The sequence below is a fragment of the Pholcus phalangioides genome, unplaced genomic scaffold, assembly GCF_987345545.1.
Source record: "Pholcus phalangioides strain wild (caught in Gottingen) unplaced genomic scaffold, Ppha-v1.0 ptg000042l_1, whole genome shotgun sequence".
NCBI lineage: Eukaryota > Metazoa > Arthropoda > Arachnida > Araneae > Pholcidae > Pholcus > Pholcus phalangioides.
The window spans coordinates 36,440,034-36,458,955 of record NW_028301628.1 but is presented as its reverse complement, the minus strand read 5'-3'; the positions used below and the strand labels follow the sequence as shown (position 1 = coordinate 36,458,955).

Below are 18,922 nucleotides of genomic sequence, written 5' to 3'. Positions count from 1 at the left end.
TTATTTGAACACATATGGATATTACCACACAATATTTGTAATACCAATTACATCAATTGATTAATTTTTCATTCAGTTGGAATCGAATTATCAAGTCTGCTGGTGGACCGCCTATGCCAGAGGTCTTCAACCTTTTTCCAGTCGCGAGCACTGCCTGTACCCGTCATCAAAAGAAGAGCACCCTTACGGGAAGTTTAACATGCATTTTTATGCATGAAATCAGGATGATTTCAAGCCTTGATTGCAATTTTCACAAGGTTTGGAACGTTTTTCCACTTTCGATTCAAGTGCTCACGAGCAAGAAATCGGACACAAGCGTCGACCACTCTCGGTACTTTATGGAGCACCGTGGTGCTCGCGAGCAACCGGTTGAAGATGCCTGACCTACGCGATCGTCACGCACCATAGGTTGAGAAATGCTGCTTTGAAGAATGCCACGGTTTCATTGCAAATGAGAGACAATGTGTGAAAAAATAAATAAGTATATTTCGATAACTTTATGCACATGTATTGTGCATATGTGCTTCTTTTTTTTGGCGTATGCAAAAGTTTTTAAATCAATTTCCATTTAAATTCTTTCAACTATATTTTCCATATGCAAAAAAGAAAATACCTCAAAATTAAAAATTTTATTGAATTTTTTTAAAACACCGAAATTGGAAACTTCTTCACAATAATTTTATAGGCTGCGGTGGGCTAGATAGAACCTCAAAGCGGGCCGTAGTTTGCCACATCATCATTTCCCCCCCATTACCAATTGCTAACATCATTATAATGGCTCTTGATCTCGCCAAAAAAACTCTTCTTCGATAGACGACGGACATGAAAACTAGATCATCAAGGATGTTGTTCCCTGTTCAACATTTTCGAGAGTGCGGGGCCACGTTATTGGTTTGAAAACGTGTCGCGGGCCATTTAATTGATCTGGAAATGAGCCGCAAACTACTTAAATGAGCTGGGAAATGTGCCGCAAGTCACCCAAGTGATCTGGAACAGCACCCCAGGTTACTTGAGTGATCTGTAAATGCGCTGCAGACTACTTAAGAGATGTGGAGCTGCACCGCGGAGCACTTAAGTGATCTGTGGGTGTGCCGCAGGACAATCGAATAATTTGTGAATTTGCTGCGGGTCATTTAAGTGTTCAGGAACAGGGTCATGGGTCCCTTTAGTGATCTTTAAATGTGCCACGGGTCACTTAAGTGATCTTTTAAATGTGCCACGGGTCAATAGGTGGCGATAGACTTGGAAGTCTGGGAAGGGGGGCCACGATGATGATGATGTCAATTCACATATGCATATATACATTAGATCAGTCAATTTCACCTTTGACGCTGGGGGGGGGGGGAAGCAATGCCCCCACGCCCCCCGTATCTCCGCCCATGCACGGGTCGATCTTTTAAATGTGCCACGGGTCACTTATGTGATGTTTTAAATGTGCCACGGGTCACTTATGTGATGTTTTAAATGTGCCACGGGTCACTTATGTGATCTTTTAAATGTGCCACGGGTCACTTAAGTGATCTGCCAATATGTCACGGGCCGCTGAAGTTATGTGGAACTGCATTGCGGTCACTTAAGGAATCTGGTAATGTGCCGCTTAGGTAGCGGCTTACAAATGTAGGTTTTAGGTCGTGGACCACATCAGATAACTGCGAGGGCCACGGGTTGAGCATATATGAGTTACAAAATCCGAGACATCCTCAGGATCTTGTACAGACCAGAGACCGACCGCCAAAAGCGACTTGAATCCAAAATACGCGGTGCCAAATCCAAAATCTGAGGATTTCTGTTTAGGGATTGGCTGGAAAGTGTGAGAAGGTGTGTCTCCTAAGATTCAGAAGGCGTGTCTTAAGACATCCACACACACACTTCCTAAAAGAAATGGACGTCTTCTGCTAATCTATGGTATATGAGGGGAAGTTAGGTTTCTCTTTTTTTTTCCATTATATACTTTGTGACGGATCTTGAAGATCCATCCGCGAATTTATTCCAATGTCTTCTTCGTCCTCCTGATACTCATGTGGTTCCATTCGGGATCAACCACAGAAATTTCCATTAATTTTAAAATTTTATCTTGAAATGGCTTAAGCAAAACTGATGGAAAATTTACGGTAAATTGGTCATTTAATTTATTTTAATATTCAGAAGAAACGTTCATTAGTGATCAGTGAAGACGGTAAAAGTTAAAAAAGGTGAGTTACAAAATAATTTATAAATTTTTACACCAATTCATTTTCTCATATTAACGTCTGTATGCTCAATTTTGCGTTCATTTTCAATTTATAGTTGGTTTATACTATGTTTAGTATAAAACTATATAATAAAAATGTTTATAATACTCGGGAAAAAATGAATGATATAATTTCCAGAAAAATTATCTATTATTGAAATTATTAATTTATTATTTCTTCATAGTTAATCTTATGCATTAGATACCGTACAGAATTTGCCTGTGGTACTAATTCCTAAAATAATATCTAAGTTTGCATAAATTTATATCATATTAAATTTGGTTATATATATATGTAAATACTGTTTCATTTTTATATTAAGTATTTATAATATCTTAGTTATTAAAAATACTTTTTCCTTGAAATGTTCAAAAAAAATTGTATATATTTGTGGTGCGTATATAAATATCTGCTAATATTCGCAAACTATTCAAAATTTATTGTTTCTAATTTTATAAAATATTATATCAATATTATAAAGTTCTAAATATTTTATAAATTTTTAATGATTATAAAATTAAATTTTTTTTCTTTTTTTATTCGGAAACAAAGTTCTATGGTGATTAGTAAAGACGGTAGAAATTGAAAAAAGGGAGTTACAATAATTTATAAATTTCGCAACAAGATATTTACTCACATTCACGTATGTGTGTTGAATTTTACCTTCATTTTCAATTTATAATTAGTAATATTTGAAATAAATTATTGTAGGTTCTTATATAATACATGAAAAAAACTGAATAATAGGTTAAGTTTTTAAGATAATTCCAGGATAATTATCTTAAAAACTATTATTATTATTTTCAAAATCATCCTGTATTTTAGATACCGTACATAATTCGCTTATGAATCAAATTTTCAAAGTGATATTTCACAATATTAGAAAGTATCAAAATTCCGATTCATATGTAATAGTATTTTTTTTTTGTATATGTATATGTTATACGGCTAATATGATAAATCAGTTACTATCATATTTTTACTCGTATTTTTATCGGTTATTATGCATAATAAATTAAAACAAAATTAATTAATAGCTAAAATAAATGATACATAAAATAATAAATAAATGAATAATTACTTTTAGAATATTATTCAGTTATATTATTATTGCTAATAGTAATTGTTTTAATTGTTAAATTGATTTTGAGTAAATATCTAAATAATAAAATTTTCATTTTATTATTTAAATATTTATTATTAGAGTATTGATGATTATTGCGATTAATGAAATATTATAATTTTATGCATTTGTGATACGTATATACAGGATAGATAACAGGGCGTTAGGGCATTTTTCTGGCGAACCGTTGATCGTAGAGGCATACTTCCAATTAGAAAAAGTATTCAAATAACGCGTAGTACTTAGATATGGCATTTTCATGTTGCAAGGTTGTATAGTCATTAAAATAAAAATGTTTACTTTTTATACTGACACTCCGTGCTCAAAAACCAAATTAAAAAGTTGTTGCCTTGTCTGTCCCGATGAAAAAAAAAATCGTTTCTATGTGCAATATTTACTGAGATATTCGAATTCAAAAATGCGAGGAAATTTGGGGAAGAACAGCAAAAACTGACGCACAACGCATCTTTACATAATTTATGCTGTTTTCTTCCTATTTCCCCCTGTTTTTCGAATTAAAATATATCACTGAATATTGCACTTAAAACCGCATAATTTTTTTTGTTGGAATGAGGAGAGACAGGGCAAAAACTTTCTAATTGGGTTTTTGAGCTCACAGGGAATGTATGAAAAGTTATTTTTTTTAATTTTAATAATTATACAACCCCTTGCAACACGAATGACATATCCAAGTACTACGTGTTATTTGGATAGCCTACTTTTTCTAATTGGAAGTATGTCCCGACAGATCAACGGTTCACCAGAAAAGTGCCATACGCCTTATTATCTATGCATCCTGTATAAATACCTGCTAATACTCGTAAATAACAATGAATTTAAAATTTAAAATAACAAAACCAAAAATTATAAAACTAAAAAGTCAAATACAAAATTTTTACAGTTTGATCCAAAGTCCAGAACTCATAGGAAAGAAAAAAAAAATTCCCGAATAACAAGTTATCCATCAAATTTCTAATGTGAATTACAAATACAAAATCTAATAAAAATCATAAAAAAATTGGTCTTCATTAATAGCTGTTGAATTTTCAAAAACATTTACAAAATATAGCAATTATCCATCAAAAAAGTCTAAAAATTTCCAAAATTTCATTCATTTTTCCTAACATTTCTTTGGAAGTAAAACAAATGCAACGTCGGACAAAGATAAGAAATAAATATATCTCCGATCTATAAGACACATAATATTTCTTATAAGAAATAGCATTAAGATTGATTTGTGGCAATGAATGGCATCGAAAGGAATTCAATATATTTTGGGGCTTACAATTCTTCTTTCGAGACATTTCCTCCCATAATACAAACTCTCTCTATATATTTTATATTTTCTTTTTTTATAAGAAAAAGAAATGGATTTTTCAAGTTAAGAAAATTGGATTAGAGGAGCAATCTCAGATTTCTGTCGATGATTTGGCTTCTTCAGTTTCATCTTCATTCTCCTTAAATTACGTGCGAATGAAAATATAAGATTTAGTTTATAATGTCAAGAGGGAACGAAAGGAAAGATGAAGAAATTAAAAAAAGGAAAAAAAATATTTATCGCGGAAATACATAAACTTGGATATTTCCTTACAATAATCTCAACATGGCCAATGCTCTTCTTTATCAAGATTGTATTATGTTATTTTTGAAGGTTTTTTTATTTCTATTCCGTTTCCGCCAGATGATATAAATTGCGGCGGCTCTTTTTTTTAATGAATTAATGGATTTATATAAATGGAATTTTTTCAATAGTGAAAGCATTCGTGAAACTTTTCTTATTCTTTTTAGATTCGAGCATTGATTTTTTTGGAATTTTCCAAATGCTCTTTCTTTCGCATTTTTGATACTCGAAAAATGCATTGAAACCATAAATGTCAACAAATTTAATTTTTTACATTTTCAAAATTTTCAATTTATTTTTTGTTTAGAAATAACCCACTTCCTTCAAATTTTTTCAGCCGATATATAATGCAGGATGCATTTATCTCTACATACGATTTTTTTTTCTGAATTTTATTGCTAAATTTTATGTAATAAACAACCCTTTTCCTGGAGGCACTTTCTTCTGGAAGCTACTTTAAAAAACCCATGAAAGTTCAACTTTAAATGCTGTTCTCTAATGAAATACCCAAAGTTCATATTCACCATATTTCTAACTAAAAACTTACACACTTACACCCTGGTGCCACAACTTACTTACTTTGTGGCACCAGGGTCTGAAAGAGATTGATATCGGCTGATTTTGTTCGGTATGGAGTAAAAATAAATGCGTATGCGTACATGGTCGTTAATGAATTCGGAGTCTTGCATTTCTACATTTTCTTTCCCTCCCCGAGAAGGGCAAGTCAGCATCCAAAAAGATCCATATAATTATAGAATCTAAATAAATACTGAAAAATACCGAAACTAAGCACGAGCACATAGATTAAGAAAAGTTCAGAATTTATGAAACAAATCATTTCAGAACCAACTGCTACTACTAAACCAGACATGCACCTCGTCCATATTCCTCTGCGGAACTTGTAATGAATTGGTACATGTACGTATAGTGAACCTTCCGTGAAGTTTGTTTCTGTCTAATGCTTGTTATGTGTAGTGCTGCCATCTGCAAACAATTTTTTTTAAACTATGAGTTTTTTCTCAACTCATAGCGAGTGAAATATGAATGAATAATTATACCGTTGTAGAGGCCTGTTGCTTTCTACGGCGATTCAGAACCAACTGAAATTCAGCATCAATGAAATACAAGGACACAACAGCAAAATGGCCATTGGGGGCTGAAAAAAAACGACCATAACAAATATGGACGTCATATTCCTAATATACAGCAAACCTTGTCAAAGCAGTCGAAAATTGTCCTTGTCAAAGCAGTCGAATGACGGCACATTCATGGTCATCGTATCTATCCCGATGAAAAATTTATAAACTTCAATCATGTCGCTCTGAAACCTGCGTTCTTCCGATGTAAATACATTATATTGAAGAAATCAAGTCTCCATTCATAGCTAAAGTCTTGTGTACCAACCAGAGTGCGCGTAACTCTTCTCTGCAGCCCCCCCCCCCAACCAAGTCTATGTCCATCTGTAGGTAAGGGATCCAAATTCCTACGGCGTAGGCATGGCCCCCCATATAGGGGGGGGGGGCTGACAGGGCTCTAGCTCTGGTGCCCGGGACGGTTATCGTAATTTTTTTGCTTTTTCACGCTATAAATTAACTACAGAAGAGGCCCCGTTAAAAGTCTCACCGAGGGGCCCGTAAAAGATTCCAGCCTAGGGGCTCTGCTACAGGATGTGGGGGCCACGGGCGTAGGTACGAAACGGGACGTAGGTCTAGGACGAACCGGGACGAACTAAGCCCCGGAAAAGTAGAAGAATGGCTTTAGGAGACCACGAAGAGACCTTTTTAAGAAACTGAGTTTTCGGTTCGCATTTTTTACCACCGCTGAACAGTGTTCAGAAAACAAGCCGCTCGTCAATAAAAATACACAGATCTGTGATCCTAGTTGCATCCGGAATAATACCACTCCTCAAATCATCAGTGAAACGTGTGTTGTTCAAAATGAGCGGCCACGCACTTGTCAACACGAAATGTCATGCTCCATTCATTTGCCCATGTTGCGATCCCGTTCAAGTTTGTCTGGAACCCTATCTGTTTGATTCCCGACTATTTCCATTAGCTGCATGTCATCTGCGACTTTGCTAATAATCCCATCGATACCCTGATCGAGTTCATCGATAAAAAGTGAAAAGTATGGGGCCAAGGATACTTCCTTGAGGGACTCCACTTGTGACACTTGTCCAATTAGAAAAGTCCCCGTTCACCATAACCCGTTATGGCCTATCACTTAAACATGATTCTATCCAATTCAGCAAATTGCCCCAATCCCAATCTCGCATAAACGCTTTAAGAATTTACCATGTTGGACCCGATCGAACGTCTTTTGTAAATCAAGATAAACAACATCGACATTTTTGCCCTTACCCAAAGCTTTAGTCACGTGATCACAGAGGCAAAGGAGGTCGGTTACAACATGACTTCCCCTTCCGGAACCCATGCTGGTTTTCCGACAATACATTATTCTCGTATATCCACTACAGCAACTGCCGTTTGAATAATTTCAGAATAAATTAAAATTCAGAATCAATGAAAGTATAATTTCGGAATCAATGAAAGTATAATTTCGGAATCAATGAAAGTATAATTTCGGAATCAATGAAAGTATAATTTCGGAATCAATGAAAGTATAATTTCGGAATCGATGAAAGTATAATTTCGTAATCAATGAAAGTATAATTTCGGAATCAATGAAAGTATAATTTCGGAATCAATGAAATTATGAAAAATCAATGAAATCGAAAATTTTCAATGAAAACGCAGAATTGATGAAAATTCGGGTTGGATGAAATAAATAATATCAGAACCTATAAAAATTCGTGATGGGTGAGAGAAATAATTTCAGAGTTGACGAAAACTCAGAATTGCTAATACGTACAATTGAAGCCAGTTATAACGACCTCCAAAAGATCGTAGAAATCACTTCGTTATAAAGGAGTTCCCGGTATTTCCATTGTTCTTATGTGAACTTACCTAGAGAATTAGAAAAGTGTTCGTTAAAACGAGATTTTCGCTATAACGTATTCGTTAAAACGGGATTCGACTGTATATGGCATCACGATTGCAAACACCGGTGTGTAGTTGGGGAAATGTTGTCGGGGAAACTTCTTGTACAGAATGTGTATTTCTTAATTTTTAAATAGAGCAAAATTTGTAAAATTCACACATTTCAATTAAACTGAAGAAAAATTTATGCAAATGTTTGATTTCATCATAGTTTCCCCCCAAACAGTATAGTCGAATCCCGTTTTAACGAATACCGTTATAGTGAAAATCTCGTTTTAACGACCATTTTTCTAATCCCCCAGATAAGTTTACATAGGAACGTTGTAGAGAAGAGCAAAAACCTGGAATTCCTTTATAACGAAGTGATTTCTTCGGTCTTTTGGAGTTCGTTATAACAGGATTCGACCATATTAACGAAATTTATGAAAATTTAAATTTTACTGATGTTTATAATTGATTTTTTTTTTGTAAATTTTTCAGTAAGAAAGCGTTTTTTCTTCTCGAAATTTGTTTGAAATATGGGACGAATGGCGAAGAAGAGACGTGTCTACGTTACGGATCTGAGACCCGGTTCCCGTGTGGGTAAACCCGTCCAGAGGAACGCGGCGAATGCTCGGGAACGAGCTCGGATGAGGGTCCTCAGCAGAGCGTTCTGCCGTCTGAAGACGTCGCTGCCGTGGGTCCCACCGGACACGAAACTGTCCAAGCTGGACACTCTCAGGTTGGCATCCACCTACATCGCCCATCTAAGAAAAATACTGAAGGAGGAGAGTACGAATGACTTCGGGGGCGGTGGTAGTCTTCAGTTACGAAGTAGCCCTGGGGTGAGAAACCCTGTGCTGATGGTAAGTTTTGCAGTTTCAAATCTCGTTTTGCTCTTCTTTATTGCTGTGAGATGAAGTATTTAAAATTCTAAGGGTGCCGCGACTTGATCTATTATTCACTGACATTGCTTTTGAGCAACACTTTGTATTAAATAATAATACACGGCACATTTACAGATCACGCAATTGCCCGCAGTGCTGCTCCAGATCCCGTTCTCTGCTGAGCGTTGAGCACCCTTGGGGTAAATCACCTCTCTCTACATAGAGGAGAATAGGGTCGAATGATTTGTGTTTGAATATCGATTCAACCGACTGTTCTAGAAAATGAACAACGTATGAACTAATTCCGTACATTTAATAAAAATGTTTGTGATTATGTGACCAGAGGCGCATTTGTGGTTTTGCCGCCCTCGTCCCATTCTAGTCTAATTTTCTTGACTACTCTTTCAACGGATTCATCCCCCGTGCTATAACCCGCTTGGCCTCCCCCTCCCATTCCTGCAAGCGCATGTTAGTCTCCAAGTCACGCTTTTGGTCACTCCTATGCTCACACGCTTCCTATGTCACTCTTTTATTCATTCACATGCTGTTTTGGTCATTCACATGCTTCCACACTGTTTTGCACACGCTCCACATACTTGCACACGCTCTACGCCACTCTTTTGGTCGCTCAATGAAATGGTTCCTTGCTCTGTAGGTCATTATTTTGATCATTTACACGTTTAAACATGCTCTAGGTCATGGGATTTCAAACTTTTCCCCCTTACCCTAATCGACGCTTATCCGCTGGTCATCAGAGCGATTTAACAAAGAATCTCTTAGAAAAACCTTTGTCAGGCTGCCACTCGGAGGCGTACAGTTTGAACACCTGGCCATTCTTTCGGTCATTCACATGCTTGCACGCACTCTAGATCACTTTTTTTGGCCATTCACATGCTTGCACACTTTAGGTCACTCACTGACCTGGTCCCTTGCTCTGTAGGTCATTCTTTTATTTAATTTACATACTTGCTCACGCTCAGTCATTCTTTTGACCACTCACGTGCTTGAAATTTATCTAAGTCACTCTTTTGGTCATATTCACTGACCTAGTCCCTTACTGTCTCCGCAGAAGTACCGTCTTAAGAGCATCAAGGGCCCTTGGGCAAAGTTATATTTTTTGAAGCCCTATCCGGCCAGAAATGTTCGTCTGTACCAATTTACAAGCTTACTGTCAAAAATTTTAATTGAATCTCATTTTAATGAGGCCCCCCCTTGATCTTGAGGGTCCGGGCAACGCCCTGGTAGCCTTACACGTTAAGATGACACTGCTCGGCAGAGGCGGATTTATTTAGTGTCATGCAAATTTTGCGCCCTTCCCATTCTGCTAATAACTCATAATTTTCTAAGCCCCTTATTGCTTAAATTTACTGCCCCTCTGAACTTGCAGTTCTGGGCAATAGCCCATTAAGCCCCCCCCCCCCCCGTAAATACGCCACTGAATGTGTATAATCACTGACCTCTTTATTACACATACTTTTCCATCGAAAAATGTTTCCTCTCCCTTCCAAAGGAGTTCTATTTGTGGCGACGGCAGGTGGATTGTTTAGAGTGGATCATTGAAGCCGGAAGACGGTACACGATGACATCTTCCGTATGGCCGATCCCGACGAGCAAAAGAATCGTCTTGTGATTTACAACAGCTGTATAATCACCATAAACGAACATATCACTGCAGTTATTTTTGAATCCTTTTGCAGTCATTATTCCCTCCATACGTGGCTATTATTCCGTATTATTCCATCCAACGCATTCGTAATTTGAATTTTACAAGCGAAATACTTTCTCCAACATTTTTTTTTTTTTGGCTATTTTCTTCTTTCTTTATAATTAGGGCTGGTCCGATCAATTCGATTAAAATTATCATTAAAAGTTTTAAAATTAATTTAATTTATTTGATGAAACCGATTATATATATCTTAAATCAGAGGGTGCGCAACCTTTTCAGTCAGCCGGCCAGATTTGCGGTAATTCTGTCACTCGCGGGCCAGAAACTTCTATATATATATTATGACCACACACACACACACACACACACACACACATACAAGTACGACCCGTATTATACTGGACATTACCGTAATCTTGGCCGTCCCAATTCTTTTTTATGTGTAAAATGTCCCGTTTTTCATCGTATTTTCAGTTTCTTGCTTGAATTTTTGTTCATTACTGAAATCACAAGAGTTATAGAGAAAGATTACAAGAATTAAGACAAGAGATGCCACACATTTGTCGAACATATACGTTTCTTTTATAATGGTTAATTACATTTCAATCCATTGCGATTTGCAAAATATTCTCCTATTTTTCCCCTCATTGTTGATTTCTCCGCAATTTTTGCGATAATTGGCAATTTGCGAAATTTTCAAAATTTTTTGATTATAATTGGAAGAACTTTACTCGCATCTGACAGTTTTTTTTTCTCATTTTCGGCAATTTTGCTTCCCTTTGACAACTTCTTTAGCTCTTATTGAAAACTTTACTTGCCTTTGACAATGTTTTCGGCGATAACTGGCGATGCCTCGTTTGGATTCCGATATCTCCCGTATTTTTTATGAACGAAATATGGTCAACTCAGGAATTTATGGAATGCATCGATACGTTTAATGTGTGTAGTGATATTTCTCCACCAGAATACCTTTCGCGGTTGTGCACCCGCTTGTCTTAAATTACTCTTCCCATGCATAACATTTCAGATGAATGACTGTTTAAGTATTCTTGGATCAATAATTTCAAAAAGTAAATTCAATAAAAACTGGTAAGGATTTTAGTTACAAATTGAGTTTGATGGGACTTTTGAAACAAAAAAGACCGAAATAAATTGTCTCCACTGTGAACAGCAAGTTAGGTATTCGGGAAGTATCAACTGGTCCACAGTACGGTTTAGAGAAGTGGAAACCTACTCTTACTACAGTTTTTTATGGGAAACAAGTAACAGTATGAAGATCGAAAATAACGTTTGGAAATCAATGACTAACACCTAAAATGATCGATTTCCTAAAAAAAAGACAAGGTCCACGTGAAGAAATTCCAGGATATGATAAGAAAAGTGTGATCAATAAATTGGTAAATAGTTTAAAAATTCATAAAAATTGAAGGAATTTGCATATTTGAATACAGTTTGCAAAAAGTTATTAACTTTTAACAGTGGGATTTTTTTTTGGTATAGAAAAAAAAAATTACTTTAAATTTCTGTCGATAGAGTTCGCACTGCACACAAGCGAATCACTGGAAATATGCAAATCAGAGTCCTATAAAATACGGGGGTGTACGATTAACAGCCCATTTCTAAATTTCCCAGTTACTGGTGCTTACATAAAGTTTTCATTTTGAAATTGTCATTGGTGGAAAAAAAAAACACTATTGTGTGGTGAAGTTGTTTTACCACAGCCTCAAATCGCTGGCTGAAGCTTTACTAACGTTACGGGCACAGAAGTAATTGAAGAAAGGTGTGAAGAATTCTGTTATTTGTGTCCGTGCAGCGCACTCTGCCGACAAAAGTTTAAACTAATTTTTTTCTGGCACCCCACACTTCCGAGAGAATAACGTTTCGTAAATTGCATTCAAATTTACCAATTCCTTCAATTTATATGAAATCTTTAAACTACAGTGAAACCTCGCTACAACGATACTCGATATAAAGATAAATCCCTCTACAGCAGACGTCTTCAACCTTTTTCCAGCCGTGAGCACTGCCTGTATCCATCATCAAAAGAAATGCACCCTCACGGCAAGTTTGACATACGAATGCATGACAAGGCGATGATTTCAATCCTTGAATGCAATTGCTCCAAGGTGTTTAATTGAATCGTTGATCAAATGCTCGCGAGCACGAAATCGGACACGAGCATCGACCACTCTGGGTGCTTCAGACGCGAGCACCCAGTGGTGCTCGTGAGTAACGGGTTGAAGATTCCTGCTGTAGAGCGATATTTATTCAAATCTTGTTGGAAATTACTTCTTTGAAATTCAAATCTTGTTTGAAAAATCAAAAAATCGATGATCTCATTTTTTTTTCTCTTCGGAATCTTTTCTCTTAGTGATAGAAAGTGAGGATTTACTAGCAAAAGACAGCGCGATCAAATTAAACGTAAAATATACGAACACAACCATTAAACTGAAATTGTTGAGTTGCCAAACATTAACAAAAACTTCATCGAAAATTAGACAAAAAGTGGTAGAAATATTAGAACTTGTGCAATATCAGTGAACATGATTTGAACCAAAATTACAGCCATTGGTGTCCATACACGGGGTTTCATTCCAATGGAACTAATGGCGGAAATGGTGTCCATGACCGTATCTGAGAGTCACTGTTAACCCTTTCCGGCACACTACCCTTTAAAGTTGGAATTTCTCGAAGAAGATTGGATTTCTCTCGCAGTCTATTCAGGCCTAAAGGAGTACGCAGGTATAATTTTGTGAAGATTGCACTTACTGTTTTAATTTTGTGGGTGTGCCCACAAAACTGTTGAATTCGGGACTCGATTTTGAATGGCAGGCAAGCTTTGAATGTAAAACGTTAAAACTTATACAGAATAAAAAGATTGGTGTGCAACCAACAAAATAACATTTTGTCCAGAAATCCTTTTTATATAAAAAAAAAAACAAAAAAAACCCTTTAAAATTTGAATCCATTTCTTTGAAAAATAAGTGTTTTCGAAAAATAAACACAGGCCAAAAGTATGGATCGGCTTGTGTGGCGCTGTTATCTAGATTATCTAGTGTTGATGAATAAGGTTCAAAGTAATCCCTGAACTAATTTTCATTTTATTTATCGTTTATTTTCAGTGTTTGAAAAGGGAATTTTTAGATGTGCCCAATCTGGGCACACTGTGTCGGAAAAGGTTAAACAGGAGTTCGAAGTACCTTATTTAAATAGGCTTTATGCCAGGATGTTTTTTACTTGGCCGTAAAACAGGAGGTCACCGTTAAGAGGGGGGTTTTACTGTACATCCTTTACTGCGATAAACCCATCTATAACGATATTTTTTACAGGAGATTTTTAAACTGTCGCACGATATCTTTTTATCTCTCTCAAAAAATCACCTTCAATTTTTTTTTCCAACTTCCTCAAAAGTTTTTTGTTCGTTTGAGGATTTTAATGGCACATTGGTAGTTTCCACTATCTCACCTCCGAAAGTGTTGATGGAGTGACAGTGAAGTTACTTTTTGTGTGCTACGCAAAAGTGCTGTGCGTAAGTGTAAACCACTTTACACAATGTGGAACAACAAAATAAATTTTATTAATAAAATAAATACTTAAAAAAACCTTTTATGGGAAAAATAACAACGCAAACTCAGAAAAGATGACAAGAACAGCATAAATTTGGCGGCGACTGATGATAATGCTACACCTCAATATAACGGTAACCCCTCTACAACGATATTTTTTTTTAGTTTCATTGTATTTACGAATTTACACCCCCGTTTATCACCCCCCTTCGTTTGGCGGAACAAATCACGTTCACCCTCTGTATAGCATAATTTAATCTATATATACAAAATAACACATGTCCTGACTGATTTATCATCGCCGAGTCGAAACCGCTGAAGCTATGAATATCAAATATGGTTAAATACAAATACAAATACAACGCCACAACAGACAAAATGCCCAACGAAGTGGCTGAGAAAAAGATGTCCATAAAAATATGGATGTCATATATTTCAAAAATAAAGCAACCCAATTAAAAATGTAATTAGAAACATTATAAACAATATATACACATGATAAAATATTACACAATGCCCATAAAGAATACTTATGGTTGTCTTATTTTAAGTATGGATAGAGCTTCTCAATTTACCCCAACATATTTATCGTATTTCTTTTTAAACGCGTCAATTGTGTTACAATTTACTACCTCCGGGGGGTAAATAAGCTATTCCATTTATTAACAACCCTATTAGAGAAAAATTCCCTGCGACACCATAACCTTGCATTGTCCCTCACCAATCGATACTGGTGTCCCCTTGTAAAAGCAGTCGATTGGCGGTGTACTGAAAGTTCATGGTCCATCCTATCCATCCCATTGAAAATTTTGAACACTTTGATCATATCTCCTCGACATCTGCGTTCATCCAATGTGAACATATTCAAAAAATGAAGTCTCTCTTCATAACTCAAGCCCCGTGTGCCAATAAGGACACGCGTAGCTCTTCTCTGCACCCCTTCAACCAAGTCATTGTCCCTCTGTAGGTATGGTCTCCAAAACCTTATGGCATACTCCAGTCCAGGACGAACTAAGCCTCGAAAAAGCGGAAGAATGACTTTAGGAGAACGCGAAGAGACTTTTTTGAAAATGAGACCACAAGCATTCTATTCGCTTTTTTGACCACCGCTGAACAATGTTCAGAAAACCTAAACTTTTGTATCATGACGTAAAAACTCACTAAGATAGAGGTTTTCGAAATTCTACCCATAAGGGGGTCAAAAAGGGGTTCAAAAGTAACACAGGAAAAGCCCTAGCTAAAAAAAAATCGGAATGTCCTGGAAAATCCGGACATATGATCAGCCTATATAGGGATAGCCGATAAATTTTTTGGTCAAAAGGGGGTCGCGCTTCAAAAACTTTGTGCACCACTGATGCAGAGACTCACTCTGAGAAGAGATTTTTCAAAATTTAATCTCTTAACGGGGGGGGGGGGGGGGTGTTCAAAGGTTATACAGAACAATCATCACTGATAATAAGTAATTAATATAATATAAGATGTAAATAATTTCAGAATTGCGAAAGAAATAATTGCAGAATCGATGAAAATTCAGATTGAAGGGAAAAAAATTCCTCTGTCGCACACCCCTAAGGGCGGCTGTGATGCACAGCCACTATTAGAATTTCTTAGCAATAAGGTATATATATATAAGCCCAGGTTTTTAGTATAGATGCATGTAACCTTTAATGAGAAGCTGCATTGATATGTTTTTCTCATCGTTTTCAGACATGGCCTTTCACTTTTTCGGGACGGAACAACTCCACAGATGATGCTCCACAATCTTGCAATGGTCAAGGTAGTTTCGGCAGCGCATTAGGTCATAATCATCCGAGTAACTCCCGTCCAGATGACAGAAGTCCACTTCTACAGTCTTGCCAGCACATGTCCGCGACGACTATCACGAACACGCACTCGACTTGTAACTTCGACGAGCGTAGCTGTTTGGATAACGATATTAATCGAACTTCGACATCGTACTATGTCAGATGATGTTCTCTTTGGCTCTTGTATTTCTACTTGATGTGTCCATATTTCTGACTTTTGCCTACGGAAAATTATAGGACTTACTATAAGTGCAATATACAGGGTGTCCCATTAATACGTGAACGGTTCAAAAATTCATAAAAATTGAAGGAATTGGCATATTGAAATGTGGTTTACGAAAAATTATTCTCACGCAGGGGGATTTTTTGGTACCGGAAAGAAATTTACATCAAACTTTTGTCGATAGAGGGTCCCCTATCAGTCCGGGACGAATGATTCGACCGGAACCTTTCTTCAATCACTTTTGTGCGTCCGAAACGTTCGTAAAGCTTCAGCCGGTGATTCATGGCACAATGTCACCAATAGTGAAACTTTATTCATCAATGTCAACATCAGAATGAAAATCTTATGTAAGAGTCCCAGTAACAAAAAGATTCAGGAATGGGCTGTTATACGAAAATCCTGCATTCTTCTAGGACTCTGATTCGAATATTTGCAATGATTTGCTTTTGTGCAGCAACCCTCCATCTGCAAAAACTCGGAAACACTTCCCTCTTCATGAGAACAACTTTTTTGTGAACGTCATTCAAATGTACCGATTCTTTTTAAGTTTTATTAATTTCGAAACTATTTACGAATTTTGGGACACCCTGTACTCTCCCGTTATATAATAAATGAAGCTGACTTCTCTGCTTTAAGCGTGTACTTTCTTCTATTGACCAGACATGCCTATCCCGCTTTTTACAGCTGTTTTGATACATACCCAAGAGGTGAGTTGTATCAGAATATGATGTGTCTAGAGGTTGAATGTTTGGTTGGTGCTGCCATCTAACTTGGAAGTGAGTAAATGTATCAGGAGTTTCGGTGACGATATTAATAAAATATTTTCTGGGTCATGATCTTCAACCGCTGGTCTGTGGCTATTTTTTCTGGTTCCGAAATATTTCACCCGATTCATGTAGCCCTTATAGTTTATACAGTTTTAGATTCAATAAATATATATAGTAAAACACCGTATCTATATTAGTTTAGAATTTTCTTAACCAGGTGTGGATCCAGAAGGAGACGATTTCCCTTTCTAAGAGCCATATAAGAGGGGAAAAATTGACTTGTCCCGTTTAATACAGCACGTTCTTACGATGTTACCTATAAAATTACAATGAAACCACAATTCTCGACACATCGCCCTATATCCATACACCTGGCCTTAGGCAGCACCTCCTAGAGATAGAAGGGCTCCGCACGCTGCTCGAGACGTCAGTAAGTAGTCCATTTTCCCCTCAGAATATTCAGGGGAAAAAATTCCCTGTTCGTGCCAGTATCATCGTTGTGAGGAAAAGAAATGATCGGGCTCAGAATTGGCGATTTTTCTATGCCCTACATCCAATTACTATGCGGTATTTATGAGCCAATCGGAAGATTCTACGCCAAAATAAGAAGAAATGAAATAGGATGCTGTATTTGAAAATGTGGCAAACTTGCTAGGTAGTGGAATGACGATTATGGCAACCCGTGCGGAGGCCTTCTGTCTCTAGGAGGTGCTGCCTTAGGTCTGCGAAATATTAGTGTCTCATTAATGTCGGTCCATGAAATTATTCGTGTATTTTTATCGGTCGGTAGGGTGGGTCTGGATACACATTTCCCCACCTGGCCAGGATCGTAGCTCGGTCGTTAGTTGGCCGTGACTCGGCTCGCCTCCCCCCCCCCCCCCGAAGACCACACTTTACCGTGTGTTGCTCGTGTTGTTGTAGCACCTCCTAGAGATAGAAGGCCTCCGCATTCTGCTTGTGGCGTCAGTAAGTAGTCCATTTTTCCTCAGAATATTCGGGGGGAAAAAATTCCCTGCTCGTGCCAGTATCATCGTTGTGCGGAAAAGAAATGATCGGTCTCAGAATTGGCGATTTCTATGCCCTACATCCAATTACTATGCGGTATTTGTGAGCCAATCAGGAATATTCTACGCAAAAATAAGAAGAGACGAAATAGGATGCTGTGTTTCAAAATGTTTCTAGGTAGTCTGAATGACGTTTATGGCAAACAGTGCAGAGGCCTTCTATCTCTAGGAGGTATTGGTCGTCGCCGTGTATGCTGGCTGCTAGCTTAACCGAGCCGTGTAGTCTGCTTCAAGATTCTAACGCTGCCGGTTCGGTATAATCAAAATGTTCAGCAAATTTAGCAATAGCGATTTGGCTATAATAATTCTAGCATAAGTTCATATTAGTAGTAATTCTAAATATATATAATCTATAAATATGTATACAAAAAACTATTTTCTGTGACCTACACTCGGCACACACAGTTGTCGGGCCCCCGGTCGCGTAATTGCAATCCCTACTTTCTTAGTAACACAGGAAGTATTAGCACGCCGGTGATTGTTTATTGCTAGCAAAAAAGAAAGCAAGACGTCACGAGAGGCGGAGTTTTGAGCGAAACTCAATTTCAAAGCTCATTAACGAAAAATGAAAGCATTTTTTATTGAATATATATCAATAAAAGCTATCATTTACAGAACGATGTAATAGAAACGACGGCATTTTGAAGAAGATCGCGTGCATCGAGAAGACAATAATAACGGCTCGCTTAGTGAGCCGTTATTATTGTCTTCTCGATGCACGTGAATCGCATTTGATTAAATAAGAAAAAAATTTCAACATTTTTTAGTAAATCACAGCAAAGATGGAAGGATAGGGGAAAGAAATTGGATGGGTTTCAGGCCGAATCGAATACTGAACGGTCGGTACGTGAGTCTCGTACTATAACTGTTATTCCAACGGTGGATGTCGGTTAACACACAATTAAATATATCTATTGTTAAACGTCGCCAGCAAAAATTTCACCATGAGTGACGTAATGGTTCATTACTCATTTCGGCCAATCATTGCGGC

The 18,922-nt window shown here is 37.0% G+C and overlaps 1 protein-coding gene across 1 annotated transcript; it reads left to right on the top strand.

The window, feature by feature from the left end:
• Positions 1 to 1,991: 1,991 nt before the first annotated feature.
• On the top strand, positions 1,992 to 16,941 carry LOC149064954 (transcription factor 21-like). The gene is made up of 3 exons (XM_089254881.1): positions 1,992 to 2,192; positions 8,455 to 8,819; positions 15,780 to 16,941. Exons 2-3 carry the CDS (start codon positions 8,493 to 8,495, stop codon positions 16,041 to 16,043), a joined length of 591 nt encoding a protein of 196 aa, XP_089111007.1. The 5' UTR covers positions 1,992 to 2,192; positions 8,455 to 8,492; the 3' UTR covers positions 16,044 to 16,941.
• Positions 16,942 to 18,922: the final 1,981 nt, after the last annotated feature.